Source organism: Phragmites australis, chromosome 3 (genome assembly GCF_958298935.1).
Source record: "Phragmites australis chromosome 3, lpPhrAust1.1, whole genome shotgun sequence".
Lineage (NCBI taxonomy): Eukaryota > Viridiplantae > Streptophyta > Magnoliopsida > Poales > Poaceae > Phragmites > Phragmites australis.
The window spans coordinates 46053891-46072853 of record NC_084923.1 but is presented as its reverse complement, the minus strand read 5'-3'; the positions used below and the strand labels follow the sequence as shown (position 1 = coordinate 46072853).

At 49.4% G+C, this 18963-nt stretch overlaps 2 protein-coding genes across 2 annotated transcripts; one reads left to right on the top strand and one right to left on the bottom strand.

The window, feature by feature from the left end:
• The first annotated feature begins 1312 nt into the window (after positions 1-1312).
• LOC133913416 (L-type lectin-domain containing receptor kinase SIT2-like) lies at positions 1313-3510 on the top strand. Its single transcript, XM_062356565.1, has one exon. It carries the CDS (start codon positions 1399-1401, stop codon positions 3331-3333), a length of 1935 nt encoding a protein of 644 aa, XP_062212549.1. The 5' UTR covers positions 1313-1398; the 3' UTR covers positions 3334-3510.
• Positions 3511-10414: 6904 nt separating this feature from the next.
• Positions 10415-17418, bottom strand: LOC133913415 (L-type lectin-domain containing receptor kinase SIT2-like). The gene is made up of 2 exons (XM_062356564.1): positions 15293-17418; positions 10415-12439 (listed from the first exon to the last, which is right to left on the bottom strand). The coding sequence occupies exons 1-2, from the start codon at positions 17236-17238 to the stop codon at positions 10711-10713; spliced, it is 3675 nt and encodes a 1224-aa protein (XP_062212548.1). The 5' UTR covers positions 17239-17418; the 3' UTR covers positions 10415-10710.
• Between the last annotated feature and the right edge of the window lie 1545 nt (positions 17419-18963).

Genomic DNA, 18963 nt, shown 5'->3' with positions numbered 1-18963 from the left:
CGAATCAACGACCTTTTTTTTAACTCGAAAGGACGAATCAACGACTTTCCAGAGACAAATTAAGGCAGTAAAATTCACACTTAAGACAGTTACAGTAGAACCCTCGTCCGAAAAATTAGTTCTCAGTGTCCATATAGTTAAAGGCATCTAAGAATCTTAGACGTTTATTATCATAATCCCCACAGATGACGTGAAGTATCAACGATTGATGAACTATCAATCTTACGAATTTTTAAAATAAATAAGATATGTTTTAAATAGACGAATCAAAAGAACACACGGATAAATTTTTATACATGTTCGGATATTATTTAAGTACCAATCCTATATTTTGTTTATCTTCTATTGATTTGAACTTGTTACGAGTATATATGTGACTAATTTACATAGATTTATTCTAATCGGTGACTTCCTTTACTCAGTTACATGTGTCTTCTGGCTTCTAATGGCTTGTTAGCTCCTGTAATAGTTTTTTATCTGCAAGATCCCTAAGTTTCGTATATATAGGAGGACATATGTTCTCTGAAGTCTTTCTTTCCGTTCTTGAAGATAAATTTTCATGTTTACGAGATATCTTAGATTTCTACAGGCGATTTTGTTTCATTAACCGATGTCCTTCCTAGAGATAAAAAATTGCTCCAATAATTACGAAAACCCTAAGTACCCTAATACGATAATTATCCAGTAGGTATTGTCAAAATAGTATTGAAATATCAGGGGCTCTGTTGCTGACAGTCCAGACAGTGATTACACATGTCCAACTCCAAACAACGACACAGTGGATCTTTCTTTGAAGTCACGGTTAGAAATTAAACAAGATACATCGAACATGAGATATAATTTTTACATAAAAAATTATTATGGACAAAAATCATGGACATCAAACGATAATATTTGTTGTATGAGAAGTTGTGTATAACACAATAGAATTAAAATGACCATCTCAATTTTCTATGCGGCATCAAACGATAATATTTGTTGTATGAGAAGTTGTGAATACTAAGGATTGAACAACAACGATAAATCTAACACGAATTATTTCAAAACATGAACCTATAACGCCTCTTGTGTGACCCGATTAGAATTCAGAATCAAACCGCCGCACTCTACAAACAAAGCCTTAGTATTCACGGCTGCTAGCACCCATCAAAATCATTGAACTCTCCACGGCTCCATGTCGCTCGTCCTTGTCGATTAGACGATTACACGGCGTCGAACAACATCCTTTTCGTGGCCTCCAATCAACGACTTTCCAGAGACAAATTAAGGCAGTAACATTCACACTTGTTAGTTTCAGGAGCCGGACAAAGGAGGGGGGTATCATGAGAAAAAGGTAATGTAGCATTCCGTGCTGACCAGGAGATCACAGCAGCGGAGACTGTAACCGCCTATGCGACCATGCCCGTCCTTGCACTTGTGCTCCTCCTAGCTAGCCTTCAGCACGCGGCGTCCAGCGGCGACGGGCAGTTCGCCTACGACGGCTTCGCCGGCGAGAGCCTCGCCCTCGACGGCGCCGCGCGGGTCGCGCCCAACGGACTCCTGGTACTGACCAACGGCACGGTGGCGATGACCGGCCACGCGCTGCACCCGGCTCCCTTCCGATTCCGCGAGCAGAATTCGGACGGCACCGTGCGGTCCTTCTCCACGGCGTTCGTGTTCGCCATCGTCTCGCCGCACCTCCACCTGAGCAGCCACGGGCTGGCCTTCTTCGTCTCGCGCGCCCGGAGCCTCTCCAACACCATGCCGTTCCAGTACCTGGGCCTCCTCAACACCACCGACGGCGGAGGGTCAGCGAGCAACCACATCCTCGCGGTCGAGCTCGACACGGTGCTCAACTACGAGTTCGCCGACATCAACAACAACCACGTCGGCATCGACGTCGACAGCCTCAGGTCGGTCGCCGCCGCGAGCGCGGGGTACTACGAAGACGGCGGCGATTCCGTGTTCCGCGACGTGAGCCTCTTCAGCCGCGAGGCCATGCAGGTGTGGGTGGACTACGACGGACGGACCACGGTCCTCGACGTGACGCTGGCGCCCTTGGGTGTGCCCAAGCCCAAGAGGCCTCTCCTCTCGCGCGCTGTCGACCTCTCCGCCGCGGTGCCCGAGGAGGCGTACGTCGGCTTCTCGTCCTCCACGGGTGTCATGGCGTGCAGCCACTACGTGCTCGGCTGGAGCTTCGGCTTGGATAGTGCCGCGCCACCCCTGAATGTCTCCCGGCTGCCCGACTTCCCACACCCCAACTCGAAACCCAAACGCAAGCTGTTGCCCATCGTGCTTCCTATAGCCGCCTTCGCGGCAGCCGCTGTCGTCGCAGTCGCCGCTGTCCTGGTGTTCGTGCGCCGGCGGCTGGACTACGTTGAGCTGCGCGAAGACTGGGAAGCCGAGTTCGGCGCGCACCGGTTCGCGTACAAGGACTTGCACCGTGCCACCAATGGCTTCACAGACAAGAGGCTGATCGGGAAAGGCGGGTGCGGCGAGGTGTACAAGGGCGTGCTTCCAAGATGCAAAACAGAGGTTGCGGTGAAGAGGGTGTCCGGCGAGTCGAGGCAAGGGATGATGGAGTTCGTCGCCGAGGTTGCAAGCATGGGCCGACTACGGCACCGGAATCTCGTGCCGCTACTTGGCTATTGCCGGCGCAAAGGGGAGCTACTTTTGGTATACAAGTGTATGCGAAACGGCAGCCTTGAGAAGTTTCTGTATGACCAAGGGAAGATCACATTGTGTTGGGATCAAAGGTTTGGCATCATCAAAGACATCGCATCAGGTCTATTTTACCTGCACGAGGAGTGGGAGCAAGTTATCGTGCACAGAGACATCAAACCAAGCAATGTGCTTCTCGACGACGAGATGAACGGTCGACTCGGTGACTTTGGCCTTGCAAGATTGTACGACCATGGTACCAATTCATACACCACGCGTGTAGTCGGCACCACAGGGTACCTAGCTCCAGAGCTAATGCGCACGGGAAAAGCAAGCCCGGCGACAGATGTCTTCGCCTTCGGCGCGTTCCTTCTAGAGATCGTGTGTGGGCGAAGGCCCGTTGAGCAGGGCATGGAGGGGGAGACCTTTGTGCTCGAGGATCATGTCCTTGGGCACTGGCACAATGGATCACTCATGGAAGCAGTGGACTCAAAGCTTCAAGGCGACTACGGCGCCGAAGAGGTGTGCCTGACGCTGAAGCTGGGGTTGCTTTGCTTGCACCCACTGCCTGGTGCGAGACCAAGCATGCGGCAAGTTGTGCAATATCTAGATGGTGGTGCAGCGTTCTCCGAGTTAGTACTGACGAATCTAAACGAACGTGCTCACCTTGTCTCTGCAAACAAAATTGATTAATCTCATGCAAACATATACATGTGATTCGGCTAGAAGTTGTATGAACTACGAAGCGATTCAATTGAAGTGTGGTGTTTTTCGCACTCATCGTTTTTTATAGTTTTATTTGAGCATGTGCAGGATAATTGTTGTCACACACGGTTTTTAAAAGAACAAGCCAGATGTATTTCATAGGTATATTAGGATCAATTTCATAATATATATAGTGACATTATTAGTGATAAATAGTATTATATTATATAAAAATAATTTCATTGAAACAAATACTAGAGTTTTAAATAGCGAACGAAAACTTCAAGACGCACCACAGACAATCAACTGGGGGCCACATGACTTAGGATGCTCCGTCTTTATTACAGTCTTCAGCTTTCTTGATCTTCGTATAGTCTTCTCTAACTTAACAATATTTATTATTAAAAATAGCAAGTGTGAGTATATATCGTACTTCGCAAGTGTGAAGAAGTATAACATGAGGGCTTAATATAAGAAAGACTTTGACTCAAGTTTACTGCATCTATGTCATCATATACTATGACTAAAAAAGACTTAGCATTCCTATACTATGTGTGACACTAAGACTTTACATGATACATCTCATCGAATTTTATCCAACTACTAAAACTCACCAGATATTCCATATTCAACTACTAACTCATCGGATAACAACACCCGACTACCAGAACTAACCATCTAAAATCTCCATTAATCATGAAGAAGTCCAAACCCACACTTAACTATAAGCACGACTAATATATTAGTTTTATACTTTGTAGAGATTGCACACTTTATCCACGAGTCGAGATTCTCGAGTTGCTTCACACTCCTGAGGTGTAGAGCCGGGGTCTCACTACAAGGCCTTTACAAAACGCCTCCAAATCTGTATACACCAACTAAGGTTTCACTGCTAATAGGGATTACATCCACTGTAGAGGCTCCCTCTTGTGTCACTCAACAGCCAACTGATGCGTGTACAGAATAAGAAGGATATCTAATTAATTGGCTAGGGCATACCAATATAAGCCTCGTGGTTGTGCTGTTGTGCCGAGTTGCAGACTTCACAAATCGGTTCTTAGGATCTAAAGCAGGTACTCGTACATGACCCAATGCGCACATAGCAGCCATACCAACCAAATCAACCCGGCTATATCCCTATAATCCATTTTGCTACAAAAGATTACCTACACCAGTTCATATTGCATAGACCATTAAATAGATTAACATTTAAACCACTCGACTTGACAGCAAGACTAAACATTTCTACCTTAACACCCAAACTACAACACAGACGACAAGAATAATCTGGAAAGTATTAGTAAACCATAAACATGGGATTCATATTGACAGCATGCAAGTAGGAATAAAAGATACACTTTCCTACAATAGGGTCAATATGATCAAGGACACTTACCTCCGAAGTGTTGCTTATTGTTGTCGAAATCTTAATCTTGAAGTCTCTCAATCTGTTCTAGAGCGTTATCAACTAAGCGCGGGAACTACCGACAAATAACACAAAGAAAATACTGAGAACAACAAACCAAATAGCAGCAAGGTGCTATAAAAAGTCTACTAACAGAAAGAACTCGCTACTACGATCGCGTGAACGCAAGAATCACCTAAAACAGAGCTTGTATGAAAAAGTTATAAATGTTTGAAGTTACAAAGGTCTTTTTGTAAAAAGGCATGGGCTAGTTGGTAAAAATAGAAAAGTCTAAGGGCTTATTTGTAAAGTTTTAGGGACTTATATGTAAATAAATTAAACTATAGAAGGCTAAATATAAAAATGGTAGCTGACAATGGCCTTTTTGTGAAAACCAAAAAGTATAAAGACCTAAATACAAAATTACCTAATTAAAAGAATTAACAGATTAATTTTTAATTAGAAAGCCCTATCTATTGCGTCAGCACGCTGACGGGGCTCAGGCGGCTGACGTGGACTGCCATGTTGGACAAAACACTGGCGTGGTGTGCTAACGTGGCTCTCAAAGCTGACTAATATTATGGTGACACGTGGCGACTTCCTATTGGCTCGCGAGGGGTATCTCACCTTTTAATCTTGATCGTTTATCTACGATTGGACGATGGAGGGCAGGTTTCCTCAGCTTCGGTGTGAGAGCGACGGCGACGAGGTCGGGATGACGACGCAACACAAGAGGTCGTTGAAGTTGAGCTCTGGTGGATGGTCTTCGACGGTGAGGGGCAGAACGTAGAGAGGAGACGACGACGAACCCGTTTGAAGCACACTAGCATGTTGGGATGGCTCGATGAGGCTCAACGACGACGAGGCTCAACAGTGGAGGTCCGGTAGCCTCTAGAACTCGAAAGTGGTGGTGAAACTTGACGGGGGTTGGTCGAGGACATCAACGTGCTGACGGTGAATACATGCATGCACTCGGATGGTGTCACAAGGGGATGCGGTGGAGCATCGGCGGCAGCAAGAGAGCTCTCGGGTGGAGGAAAACCAATGGGATTTGAAGGCTTAGGTGCGGTGGAGCGAGAGAAAGCTTGATCGTGGAGAAGCGGTTGTGGAGACCTGGTCGTGGCAGCGGTTTCCAGCGAAGTGGGGGAAGAAGGCAAGAGGTTGAGAATGATGGCAGGGCCCATATGAGAGAGAGAGGAGGGAGGGAGAGAACGGTTGTCACAATTGTGCTGTGTGCTATACCACGGTTGCCATAAACTGAAGTAAATCCCGTGACTAAAGTATTGGGAAAATACCGGTAAGATGTATTACGAGATCCAAGTCACATAGGACGTGTTTGGATCGCTGCATCAGCTGGTGCATGCATCCGCTGGTCCTTGCATCCGCGTATACGATGAAGTGGATGGACGTTTGGATCGCTGCATGCTCGGGTGACGCTTGCATCCGCCGATGCAGTTACACGAGCGGAAGCAGGATCGAAGCAACGCGGGAATCGGCCGTATGTCTCGTCCTGGCTCGCCGGATGCAGTACTGTAGAGCCGGGTCCACTCGTCAGCGACAGTGAGTTTTCTTATGCAGCCTCAGATTCAGTCTACCAAACACAAACTCAAATTCAACTTGCATCCACTCGTCCAACCAACCAATCACTCTTCTTTTCTTAAATACAGCTTCCCCATCCTGCTTCCCCTCATCCAGAATATACGATGCAGCTATATGAGACACCATACATGCAACCAAACACACCCATATGGACGAATCAGATTTCAGACTGTAGTCTGTAGACACATGCATGGGTTGAGAAGAAGCTTCAGAGGTATAAAATTTGGTTCCAAATAGCACTAAGTACAGCGAAATAAACACTTTTACACCAGTATTCATACTTCTAGAAGATTGATAATGTTTACATGCCATTCAATTCGTCTAGTCTTGTTCCAAGTCGTCTTTGAACAGAAAAGACGTAAACAAGCTGGTACAGAGACTGAACCATCTTAAATTGGCCGCAGACTCAGTCAATATCTCAAGGAAAATATTAGTATTTTTCGAGAACACTTCAGTCTGTGAGTGCAGCCGCCCAGTTTTTGGGTTGCTCCAAGACAGGAGCGAACCAAACGTCTAAAACGTAAAGTTGGGTTGAAGAAAATGGTTTGTACGATTATGTAGCCACTCAATACAATGAACTTTTTACCTCCCAGGTTGTCAATTGTCTACATGAAGTTGTAGCTAAAGTGCAAGCCCGTGTGACACCAGAGATGAAAGATTCAATAATGTTCGAATATACCGGAAATTTTGTTTAAATTTTTTTGGAGACCATCGGTGGTCGAGTCAAGGAGGAGGTACTTGCGGTGCTGAACGGGAATGACATCCCAATTATTGAAAGAGTTGCGGCCATCAAGTCTCTGCAATGTTTTTGTATAAGATCATCTCTAAGGTGTTAACCAACCGGATTAAAGTATTTTTAAATGACATCATATCACCCAACCAGAGTGCATTCGTTCCAGGCAAACTGATAACGGACAATGTTCTCGTGGCATATGAGATGACAATCAGACTGAATCACACGGTCCAAGCACAGGAAACACTGTTCATGTTCCGATAATGGGAACTAATTTTGCTTGGAAGAAAATTTGGGACCTAAACTGTCCAAATAAGACGAAAACTTTTGTTTGGAGACTTGCTCATAATAGCCTTCCCATGAGGAAAATTCAATCGCGGGGAATCGAGCTTGATACAAGATGTCCTATGTGCTTTCGTATAGATGAAGATGGGGTCATCTGTTATTTAAATGTAAATACGCTCGGGCAGTTTGGCGAGAGCTGATGATGGAAGATCACCGTGCTACCATGTCAGCCATGCAGTCTTCAAAAGAAATCCTAAGCCATGTGTGGAGTATGCCTGATGAAGTTCAGATAAAAGTATTCACAACTCTCTGGATGATATGGACAAAGAGGAATGCTGTAAATGCAGGGCAGACCAGCAAACCATACAACCAGGCATACTGTGACGCCCGTTTTCTTGCCGCGGCCCAGCCCAGCCTTCGCCCGCTTTCGGCCCAGTCGCGCGCGCGTCGCTGCCAGAGGGGCCCGCCTGTCAGCTCCATCGTCCCCGCCGCGCCCGCGCCGTATCCGAACTGAACTCCGAATCCGCCGCACCGAACCTCCCCGCCGCGTCCGAGCTCGCCGCCAGCTTCGCAGTAGCGGGAGGAGCCCGTTTTGCGACTCGCCGACGCCTCTCCGCCGCCGGACCGAGTCCTCTCCGCTCGCCGGTAAGCACCGCCGCCCTCCACCGTCGCTAGCATCGCCCGAAGGTCCCCGCGGTCAGCTAACCCCTTCTCCGGCATCGCTTGTCTTCCAGGAAGCTCCTGTGCCTGCCGATTTCGCCTCTCCGCCGTCGCAGCCGGGTCCCCGTCGACTTCCGAGCGCCGCCGCCCGCCATTGTCGTCGCCCACCGCCGTCAAGACCTCCCCGGCCGTCGACAAGCCCCCGGTGAGCTTCCCCGTGCCCTCCCCGTTCGGTTGCGCCTTTTCCCGAAGAGTTTGGCGGTCGGTAGCGTTAGATTGCCTATCTCCGACAATCCTTCGGCGAGATCCGAGGCGGCGCCGCCGTGTTCCGATCGCCGCCGGCCTGTTTCCCCCCCAATCAACCTCAGCCGTCGGATCTTTGTTGAACGCTCCCGATTAGATCGCAAAATACCCCTTCGCTAGCCGTCCGGATTGCGCCACGTGTCCCTCTTAAACCCAGTCAGCAGCAGAGACACGTCAGCGCGCCATGTGGATGTCCCTGTCCTACGTGGCAGAGCCCAGTCAGCATTGGATGCCGAGTCAGCAGCCCAGTCAGCCTGTGACGTCAGCATTGCGCATTAATCAGGATTTTCAGTATGAAAAGAATTACTCATATTCTAGGAAATTAGGGAGATTTGCAAGGAAACCCCTAGGCTTCACTGTTTTTGCATATAGCCCTTAGATAGTTCTGGATAATTGCAATTAGGCCCCTGGATTTTAGGGTAATTATGTTTAGGTCCCTGAACTTTGCACTTAAGCAACTAGAACTATCTGTTTTACATTTTAGTCCCTGCAAACTTCCAGAAAAGCCCCTGTAGAGTAGAATTAGTGTAACTTTTCCATACGACCTCCGATTTAGGTGATTTTCGCGCTCCCGAGATCGTAGCAGCGTGTACTTTCCGTTCTTAGCCTTTTTAGAGTTAGTTTCTCCTGTTTAGTGTGTTGTATTTAGCTGTTTTGTTATTTCTTTCCGGTGTGTGCTTCGGCTTTAGGAGGAGAGCAGAGTGCCAGCATTCAAGACCAAGTTTTCGAAGATTCTGAGAAGCCAACTTACGAAGGCAAGTGTCCTTGATCACCTTGATTTAACCATAGATCATTATAGTTTACTTTTCCTTAGTTGCATGCTTGTCTAATTTTGAATCCCATGAATAGGGTTTACTAGAATTTGTATGGCCATTCCTTGTAGCCTCTTTTGGGGTTTTTGGGTCCTGTAAAAGGGTAGTCATGCTAGTGCAGTCATGGATTAGAATTATTATGAACTTTGATTAATAACTATGGAACAAGTACTTGGGAGAATTGATAATCTTGTAGTAACTTGAATTTAGGGATCCCAACTGGATGGCTAGTATGTGGTGGAGCTACACAGCAGGGTTTGTGTACGTTCCTGTGTGGGATCCTAAGGACCGGTTCTTGGAGCCTGTAACCTGGCAAAACAGCACAACCATGAGGCCTATATGGGTACGGCCTGGCTAAGTAATTAGTGTTCTTCGCATTCTGTACGCACCAATGGTTGGTTCAGTGGCACAAAAGGGGGCCTCTGCAGAGGATGGGATCCCTGTTAGTGGTGAAACCTCAGTGGGTGCTTATAGATGTGGAGATACTTTGTAACAGCCTTGTAGTGAGACCCCGGCCATACACCCCGAAAGTGTAAGGCAAAAAGGGAATCACGACTCGTGGGTAAAGTGTGCAAACTCTGCAGAGTAAATAACTGATCGATCAGCCGTGCTCACGGTCAAGAGCGGCTTGGACTTCTTCAGGATTAGATGGGAACTTTAAGGGTTGGTTTGGGTAGTCGGGTGGTGGTACTCCCGATGAGTCGGTAGCCGGATATGGGATATCTGGTGAGTCTGGTAGTCGGATGGAATCCGATGAGTTATGTTCTTAAACTGTTGGAATAAAAATCTAGTAAATAGTATTGCTAGGTTGTTTGAGTCTGATTTAGCTGAGCATAGTCGCAGTAATCCTCAAGTTGACTTTTCCTTGTCAATAGCCTGCATGTCATATTTTTTCTCCACTTGCTGAGTACTTTATGTACTCACGCTTGTCTTTTCCCTACCCTCGGATGCTGCTCAGAAGGTGAAGTCTTCGAGGAAGTCCCGGGCGAGGACACTGATTTCTAGAAGGAAGAAGGCGTTGATTGAAGACCATGTCCTAGGCTGGTGTTTTCCCCGAACAACGTCTGTGGATGGATGGGTATTCCGCTGCCATTTGAAGATTTATTAGCTTTTTCTTTCAGACCTTCGGGTCCTTTTGTAAGGATTGTTTACGTTATTTAAGACACAGTTTATGTTATCACTAATAACGTCGCTGCATGTATGTAAAACTTGATCCTGACATACATGTGAAATACATATAGTTGTTTCCTTTAAAACCGGGTGTGACACGTACTACCAAATTCAGAGACATGTTACTGACTTTATTGAGTTCTTTCAGAGACCGGAAGTTCAGAGAGTTGCTTCAGCTAAGAAATGGCAGAAACCAGATGGATTTATGAAGATCAATGTTGACGGTGCATTTTATGAGCAGGAACGTTCAGGTGGTTGGGGCTTCGTCATTAGAAATCATCATGGCTTGGCCGTCGCGTCGGGAGCAGGGCGCCTCCAGTATTTCACTGAAGCTCTCCAGGCTGAAGCAGAGGCATGTCTACATGCTCTCAATTTTGCTGCGGACGCAGTCCAAGATGTCATCTTCCCCCGGAGAGATCAGACACCGTGCCGTAGCTTCCCCTGGACTCTGCCGACGACGTCGGATACCACATGGCATACGAGTCGAACCCGTCGCTCTGCAGCGAAGCCATGGTGCCGAAGTCCGGCGGCGTCAGCACGGGCGGTTCCGGGAGCCGCAGGATGCCGTCCATGTACTGCACGACCTGCGCCATGCTCGGCCTCGCGACGGGCGAGACCTGCGTGCACAACAGCCCCAGCTTCAGCACCAAGCTCACCTCGCCGGCATCGTACTCCCCGTCGAGTCTCGCGTCCACGCTGCCAATGAGCGACCCGTTGGACCAGCGCTCGAGCACCCAGTCCACGAGCAGGGCGCGGTCGCCGCGTGCGTCTTCCTCGATGGGCCGTCGGCCACACGTGACCTCCAGGAGGAACACGCCGAACGCGAACACGTCGGTGAGCGGAGTAGCCTTGGAGGTGCGCGCCAGCTCGGGTGCGAGGTACCCGAGGGTGCCGACCACCCGTGTCGTCCGCGGGTTGGCGCCGTGGTCGTGCAGCCTGGCGAGCCCGAAATCGCCCAGGTGTCCACCCACCTTGTCGTCGAGGAGAACGTTGCTCGCCTTGACGTCTCGGTGGATGATAACTTGGTCGCAGTTGTTGTGGAGGTAGAAGAGGCCCAGCGCAACGTCTTTGAGGATCCGAAAGCGCTTACCCCAGTCCAGAGTAGGCTTCCTCTGATGATCATACAGAAATTTGTCGAGGCTACCATTGGGCATGTACTCGTAGACCAGAAGAAGCTCGCCTCTTCGCCGGCAGTAGCCGAGCAAGCGCACAAGGTTCCGGTGCTGGAGGCGCCCGATGCTCGTGATCTCAGCGACAAACTCTTTGATCCCTTGCCTCGAGTCATGCGACACCATCTTTACAGCTACCTCGAGCTTGGAACCGGGGAGCACTCCCTTGTACACCCTCCCAAACCCGCCGACGCCGAGCAGATGCCTGTCGGTGAACCCGTCGGTGGCATGAAACAAGTCCTTGTACGTGAACCGGCGCGGTCCGAATTCGTCTTCCCATTCCTCACGCAACTCGGCGTACTTGACCCTTCTCCACCCGAACACAAACACACTGGTGACCATGGCCAGGATGAACACCACGATTCCAATTGGCAACACTGCCTCCAGGACCTTGTGCTGACCTCCACCGTGAGCTACGGGCAGCCTGGGCAACTTGGAGTAATCGAGAGGCGGAGCTGATCCGTTCAAGGAAAAGCTCCAGCCAAGAATACAGTGCCGCGATGACATGGATCCCAGGGAGGCGGCAAAGCCGATGTACGACGTGTCCGTAATCACTGTCGAGAGGTCGACGGCATGCGAGAACAGAGGCTTCTTGGGCTTTGGCACGCGCACGGGAGCCAACGTCACATTGATCTCCATGCTCCGGCCGTCGTAGTCCACCCACACCTGCATGGCCTCGCCGCTTATCAGGCTCAAGTTACGGAACACTCCATTGCCATCGTCGTCGTAGTAACCAGCCGAGGCGGCCTTGACAGACTTCAGCCCATCGATGTCGATCCCGACGTGGTTGCTGTTGATGTCTGCAAATTCCACGTCGAGCAGCGTGTCGAGCTCGATGGCGAAGATATGGTTGGTGGTGTTCCCGACATTACTGGTGTTGAAGAGACCAAGAAATTGGCTCGGCAACGTGGCCGAGAAGTTCGTGGTCGGGGCGACGAAGAAGGCGATCCCGTAGGCGCTCAAGTCGGCGTACTCGGAGAGGATGGCGAACACGAAGGTTGTCGAGAAGGAGAGCACGCCAGAGGTTGGTTGCGCAGAGCGGAAGTGGAGCGGGGCTGGGTACACGCCGTGGCCTTTCATCAGGTACGTGCCGTTCGTGAGCACGAGGACGCCGTCCGGGGTGACCATGGCAGAGTAGTCGACGGTAAGGTTCGCGCCGGCGAAGCCGTTGAAGACGAAGTCGATGGCATCGCCGGAGGAGCACACCAGGGTGAGGCTAAAGAAGAGGAGGCACGCAAGCAGCGTCATGGTGGCTCCGTGGCTATACAGGATATGGCTCTAGCTTGTCTAATCCCAGAGAAATCTTGGTGATTCTCAAGACTGGTTTGAACCAGTTTGTAAGCAGCTGCTGCTATCAGCAGTTGAAGGTAATCCAGGGCGCGCTCGTCTGAATCCGATGCGCTGACGAGTTCTTTGGATCGTGCTGTTTGTCTCTGCTAGGAAGCATCGATCCGTCCTACGCTGGAGTGCTGGACAAGTGGACAGGACCAATCATTCGGTCCATTCAGGCGTTACTCCAAGTGGTTGGTTGATTGACTTGGACTCTTCTTATTCTCACTTCTAGATGCCGAGAAGCATAGCATTTCTCATTTTCTGAAGCTCAACAGTTCACAGCTTCTTCTAGGCAAGCATCCAGACAGTCACAAACAAAGCTGTAACCAATATTCCATTCACATCTGACAGTTCTGGTGAGGCTGAAGTAAGGACGATGGCATTTTTGTTCGGCTGCTATTTTGGACTAAACGTATGGGAGGTGTCTCTTTCACCAGTTTACAGATTTTCCAAGTATTCTGCTAGTATGCTTCCCTCATGCGTTCCGATTTCTAATGTCCAGAAGCAATCGGCGTTTGATTTTTCAAACGATGGCATTTTTGTTCGGCTGCTATTTCAGGCTAAACATATATATACTCAGAAATTTATCACAGAACATAAACAAAAATAAAAAAAATACAAACCCATAATTTGTCTTAGAAATTTGTAAGGATGGTTGCACAGCTGATGGCATGGGATTTGATTCGGATGAGCTTTCCGCAGGCATGGAATCTAAACCCATAAGTCTAGCCACAAAAGTGGGTCACCTCCTCACCTGAGCTTCTTCATCGATCACCGAAGATGAGCAACTATGCTCACTGCTTTCATTCAAGATCGGTGCATCTTCGAGGATCTGCCAAATGTCAATACAGTGATACACACAGCTTAGTCATTCAAGACATTAAGCAACAAACTGAACTACACCCGAAAAAAATGTGCGCAAGAGCACGCACCGAATTCGACCGTACACTTGGTGTACCACCATCAACTTCCTTCTTACCTCCAGTATTCCCTCCACGATGGTTAGGATAGAAGCACAGCACGTCCCTTGTGAAAATGTACCCAGATTATAGCAACCACTCGACTCCTATTTCACATTTGCTTACTTGAAATCGGAGAACTGCTCCCGCTTCCGCTGAGTAGCCGCTTCTTAGACTTCTTACCCCAATCAAACAGGCCAAAAAATCCATGCCCCTTTGAAGCAGCTTTCTCCACATCCATCTCTCCTCACTCTACACCTGCAAATAAAATTGCTCACGTAAACACAACAAATCAACAAAAAGTACAAAGAGACCTAAGCATATTTAGCCCAAATGCAGCTAAACTCACTAATCAACAGAGCACTAGCACCGAGTCCCCCAAAACCCAATCTTGATCCCAAATTTGACCTCGCACAAACCAAGAGATTCCGACAAAGAGTTGAGCCCCCGCATCCTACCAACAAGCTTCTACAATAACCAGAATGGGGGTAATCCCCAGCCCAAACCACTCCAAGAAACCTCAAGTCACCCACACCCATAGCACAGAATGTCATAAAGATCCAACCTTTCCGAGGCAGCACGGGTCAACGGCGCGGGATTCACCAAACCAGCACCCAATCCGAGCCGAATCGCTGAGCAGACGAATACGGATCGAACCGCTTTGGGCCATGCCTCGCCCGGGAGTTCCCAAAGCCGCGATTTTTTTCCGCGCGAACACCTCGCGCAAACGGTGAGGCGCGAGGAGGGCGTCACATTAGGGTTGCCGAGGTGGGGAGGAGACGAGGGTGGGAGGCGGCCGCGGTTGCCGAATCCATTAATGCGGCGAGGTGCATGTGCCGTCAGGTGGTGGGGAAGATTCAGAGCGAGGATCAGGATTGGTTGCGATCGAGGAGGCGTCGTGGCTAGTGGGGAGGGTGTGGATCAGGTGTGCTAGGGTTGTGGCAGCGTGGATTGGAGTGGGAGAGAGCTGGATGGACGGGGATCGTGGAAGGAGTGGGCGTAGGAATCAAGGATCGGCGGGCGGCGCGTTTGTGTGGATGGACGGTGGTGGCATAGTTGTGATCGCGGTGTGGGTGCAGGAGGAGAAAGAAAGGGAGGTGACTCGAGGGAAGTGGACCACAAATCAAAATCAGGACGTGGAGAGGTGGATGTCCTGTCTAATTAAAGACTAATTACTATATATTTTTTAAGTAGTATATATATATATATATATTATAGTTATTCGTCGTACTTTAGATAGTACAAGCAATTCAAACTATTGCACAGATTTACAACCAACAGAAGAAGAATTTTAGAAAGAAGCTATCAAGTAGCTAAGGGCAGGCTACTAGAACTGACTAATGCTTTGCTACACTCATGTCTCATGGCATACTCATGTGCATTCACACCCAAGTTCTAAGGATTCACAATAACACCGAACACAGCGCGCACGTTATCTCCCTCCGGAGAGGCCAGTCATTGTCCCGATACTCATCGCCGACGATGACGGATGCGACGCCGACAGGACAAACGAATCAAACCCTTCGTTCTGCATCAGAGCTAGCATACTGAAGCTTAGGTGCGACGGTGTCAGCTCTGGGAAGGGCATGTCCCCTTCAAGATATTGCATCACTTGCCGCATGCTTGGCCTCACACTGGGCAATGGATGCGAACACAGCAGCCCTAATTTCAACGCCAGGATCGCCTCATCGGCATCGAATTTACCCTGAAGCTTTGCATCAACCACCTCAGTGAGTGATTCTTTCTGCCAGTGCTCAAGCACCCAATCGACCAGCATGAGCTGGTTGTCTTGCATGCTCTGCTCCACAGGTCTCCGCCCGCAGGTGACTTCAAGGATGAATGCTCCAAAGGCAAACACATCGGTGAGAGGGGAAGCTTTTCCTGTTCGTGCCAGCTCTGGGGCAAGGTAACCCATTGTGCCGACGACGTGAGTTGTCTGCGGGTCAGCTCCATGATCATACAATCTTGCGAGACCAAAGTCTCCTAGCCGTCCGTTCATCTCACTATCGAGGAGGACATTGCTCGCTTTTATGTCTCGGTGGATGACAACTTGCTCCCAGTCTTCATGGATGTATAGCAACCCTGATGCGACACCTTTGATGATTCGGAACCTCTGTGCCCAATCCAAAGTGGCCTTATCCTCATGACCGTGTAAGTATTTGTCAAGGCTACCATTTGGCATATAGTCATAAACCAAAAGAAGTTCACCTTTCCGTCTGCAATAACCGAGCAACTGCACAAGGTTGCGGTGTCTGAGACGGCCGATACTGACAACCTCCGCGACGAACTCTTTTATACCCTGCCTTGATTCGTGCGACACCCTCTTGACTGCAACCTCCAATTTTGATTTTGGAAGCACTCCCTTGTACACTCTTCCAAATCCTCCAATACCAAGCAACATCTTGCTCTTGAATCCCTCTGTTGCCTGAAACAAGTCCTTGTACGAGAATCTGTGTGGCCCGAATTCAACCTCCCAATCTTCTCGCAGCTCGGCGTACTTCAACCTCCTCCGGACGAGCGAAATCACAACCACGACCACGCCGAGGACGAACGCCGCGGTGGCTATTGGCAACACAACATCTAAGACCTTGGACCGTGCCTTCGGGCCAAACCTTGGCAGCTTCGGCAGGCTGCCAATGTTGATGTCCGGGGCAGGGCCGTCCATGGCAAAGCTCCAGCCGAGCACGTAGTGGAGCGACCTGACGGTGCCCGTCGAGGACGAGAAGCCAACGTACGCCGGCTCCACGAGCACCTCCGAGAGGTTGTGCGTGGCCGACACCAAAGGCTTCGAAGGCTTGGCCATCTTCAGGGGAGCCAAGAACACGTTGATCTGCATGGTCTCGCCATCGTAATCCACCCAAACTTGCATGGGCTTGCCGCTAATCAGGCTCAGGTTCTGGAACGCACCGGTCTTATCATCGTAGTAGCTGGCGGTTTGAACACTGACGGACTTGAGGCTGTTGATGTCGATGCCGACGTGATTGTCGTTGGGGTCCTTGAACTCGGTGCTCTGGATGGTGTCGAGCTCGACGCCGAAGATGTTATTGGTGGCGTTGCCGTTGTTCTGGGGGTTGAGGAGGCCCAGGTACTGGCTCGGCAGCGCGGACGAGAAGTTGTCCTTCCCGACGAAGAAGACGATGCCGTGGCCGCTCAGGTCAGGGTAGGGAGGGATGATGCCGAACACGAACGACGCCGAGAACGAGCGCACGGGACCGCCCGGCGTCCTCTGGAACTGCAGCGGCGCCGGGTGGACGGCGTGGCCCTTGAGCTGGGCCGTGCCGTTGGTGAGCTCGAGCAGCCCGGTCGGCGTGATGACGGCCGTGCCGTCCAGGGAGAGCGGCGCGCCGGTGAAGCCCGTGTAGACGAACTGGTGTTCACTGTCGTCGCCGGCGCCGAGAACGGCCGCGACGAAGCCAGCGAGGAGGATTCCCCGGAGAAGGGAGCGCGCGCGCCTCATATCAACCATGGCAACTCACAAGCGAAAAGCTCTCGAAATTCACATCTGCCAAGCCAAGTGCCAACTTGAGATTCGTAGTATGTGGCCTGTGGCGTTGCCGCTTTGGTGCGCTGCAGTGCTGTCGCGCTCCGGCGGCTCCGCTTGTAGTTTTATAATCTGAAGCCAGCTTGGAGCAAGAGCCGCCACTGCTAATCAGTCCAAACTAGTGATGTAGAATTAATGAAGACAGGCGTGACTTGGTTGTTGGGGTCTTCCTGCGCCAAATCACGCGCGTGCTGTCCTGTTCGAAGCGATTAGAACATGCCATCCTCTCCTCGTTGGACTATAGTAGTAGGTATACCCGCCTACCGGCGCAGTCCAGCTTGGAAACTTCCGAGCCTGTTGTTTACCTTGGAAACTTCCGAGCCTGTTGTTTATTGCCGGTTTTGCACACTTGCCGCGCAGCGATGTGGACGTTTCAAGAGCCGAGCGCGCCGATGGCGTGATCGATCGATGGCAACGGGTCAATCTTCGCTGGGAATCCTCGTCCCTATTTAGTCATTGCTAAAAAATTTCTCCCATCTCTATTTTTACAAAGAATTTTATAAAGATTGGATCTTAAATAGGATGTAAAATTAAATTATAGTTCATTATTTCTATATATTAACAATATGTTCATAGTATAAATAAATAATTTTTTATACGTACGAAGGTAATTAATATAATATGGATTAAATATCTTAAATTAGACAAAAAATATATATGTCACATTAGGTTTAAAAAAACAAATCAAATGCATTTTATATATATGACTAGATCAGTTTTATCATACATGTACTGGTATCATTAGTGATAAACAATACTATCCGTATAAAAACAACTTTATTGAAATAAATGCTAAAGTTTTAAACAACATAAAAAGAACAAGAGGAAATTCCAATAAAAGCTTCAGTGCACACCACATGCAATCGACTGGAGGCAACATGACCTAGGACGCTCCGTCTTCATTATAGTCTTCAACTTCATTGATCTTCACGTAGTCTTCTCCAACTGAGCATCATTTATTATTGAAAATAGAGAGTATGATTACATATCATACTCTGCAAGTGTGAAAAAGTATAACACGAGGGCTTGAGACAAGAAATGTTTAACTCAAGTTTACTGCATATATATCATCCTAACTTAGGACTAAAAGACACAACAGTCCTATTTACTATGTGTGATAGTACCAATATTAAGAGAAACAGCTGATCGGATTCCATCCAACTATCGAACTCATCAGGTATCCCACAACCTAGCTACCAAATCATCGGGTTACCACCACCCGATTACCAAAACCAACCATCCAAGGTCCCCCTCTAATCATGAAGAAGTCCAAGCCCACTTCTAACCGTGAGCACGACTGATATATCAGTTTTACACTCTGCAGAGGTTGCACACTTTACCCATGAGTCGTTATGTGACGCCTGTTTTCTTGCCGCGGCCCAGCCCAGCCTTCGCCTGCTTTCGGCCCAGTCGCCCGCGCGCCGCTGTCCAGTGGGACCCGCCCGTCAGCTCCATCGTCCCCGATTCCACCCCGCGCCCGTATCCAAACTGATCCCGAAGCTGCCGCGCGCCGAGTCCGATTTCACCGCGCCGTCCGCCCTACGCGCTGCGCCCCGCAACAGCCTGCGCCGCCCTCGCCTATATATCCCCAGCAGCGCCGCCCTCTTCCCCCCTGCACACGCGCAAGAAAAACCGAGCTCGCCGAGCGCC

Bases quoted from the DNA above. Each gene is read 5' to 3' on its own strand.
- LOC133913416 (XM_062356565.1), top strand. From the start codon at position 1,399: ATGCCCGTCCTTGCACTTGTGCTCCTCCTAGCTAGCCTTCAGCACGCG.
- LOC133913415 (XM_062356564.1), bottom strand. From the start codon at position 17,238: ATGGTTGATATGAGGCGCGCGCGCTCCCTTCTCCGGGGAATCCTCCTC. The intron at 12,440-15,292 runs GTTTGATTCGTT...CGCCGACTTGAG, and splicing joins GCTCTGATGCAGAACGAAGG to CGCCTACGGGATCGCCTTCT.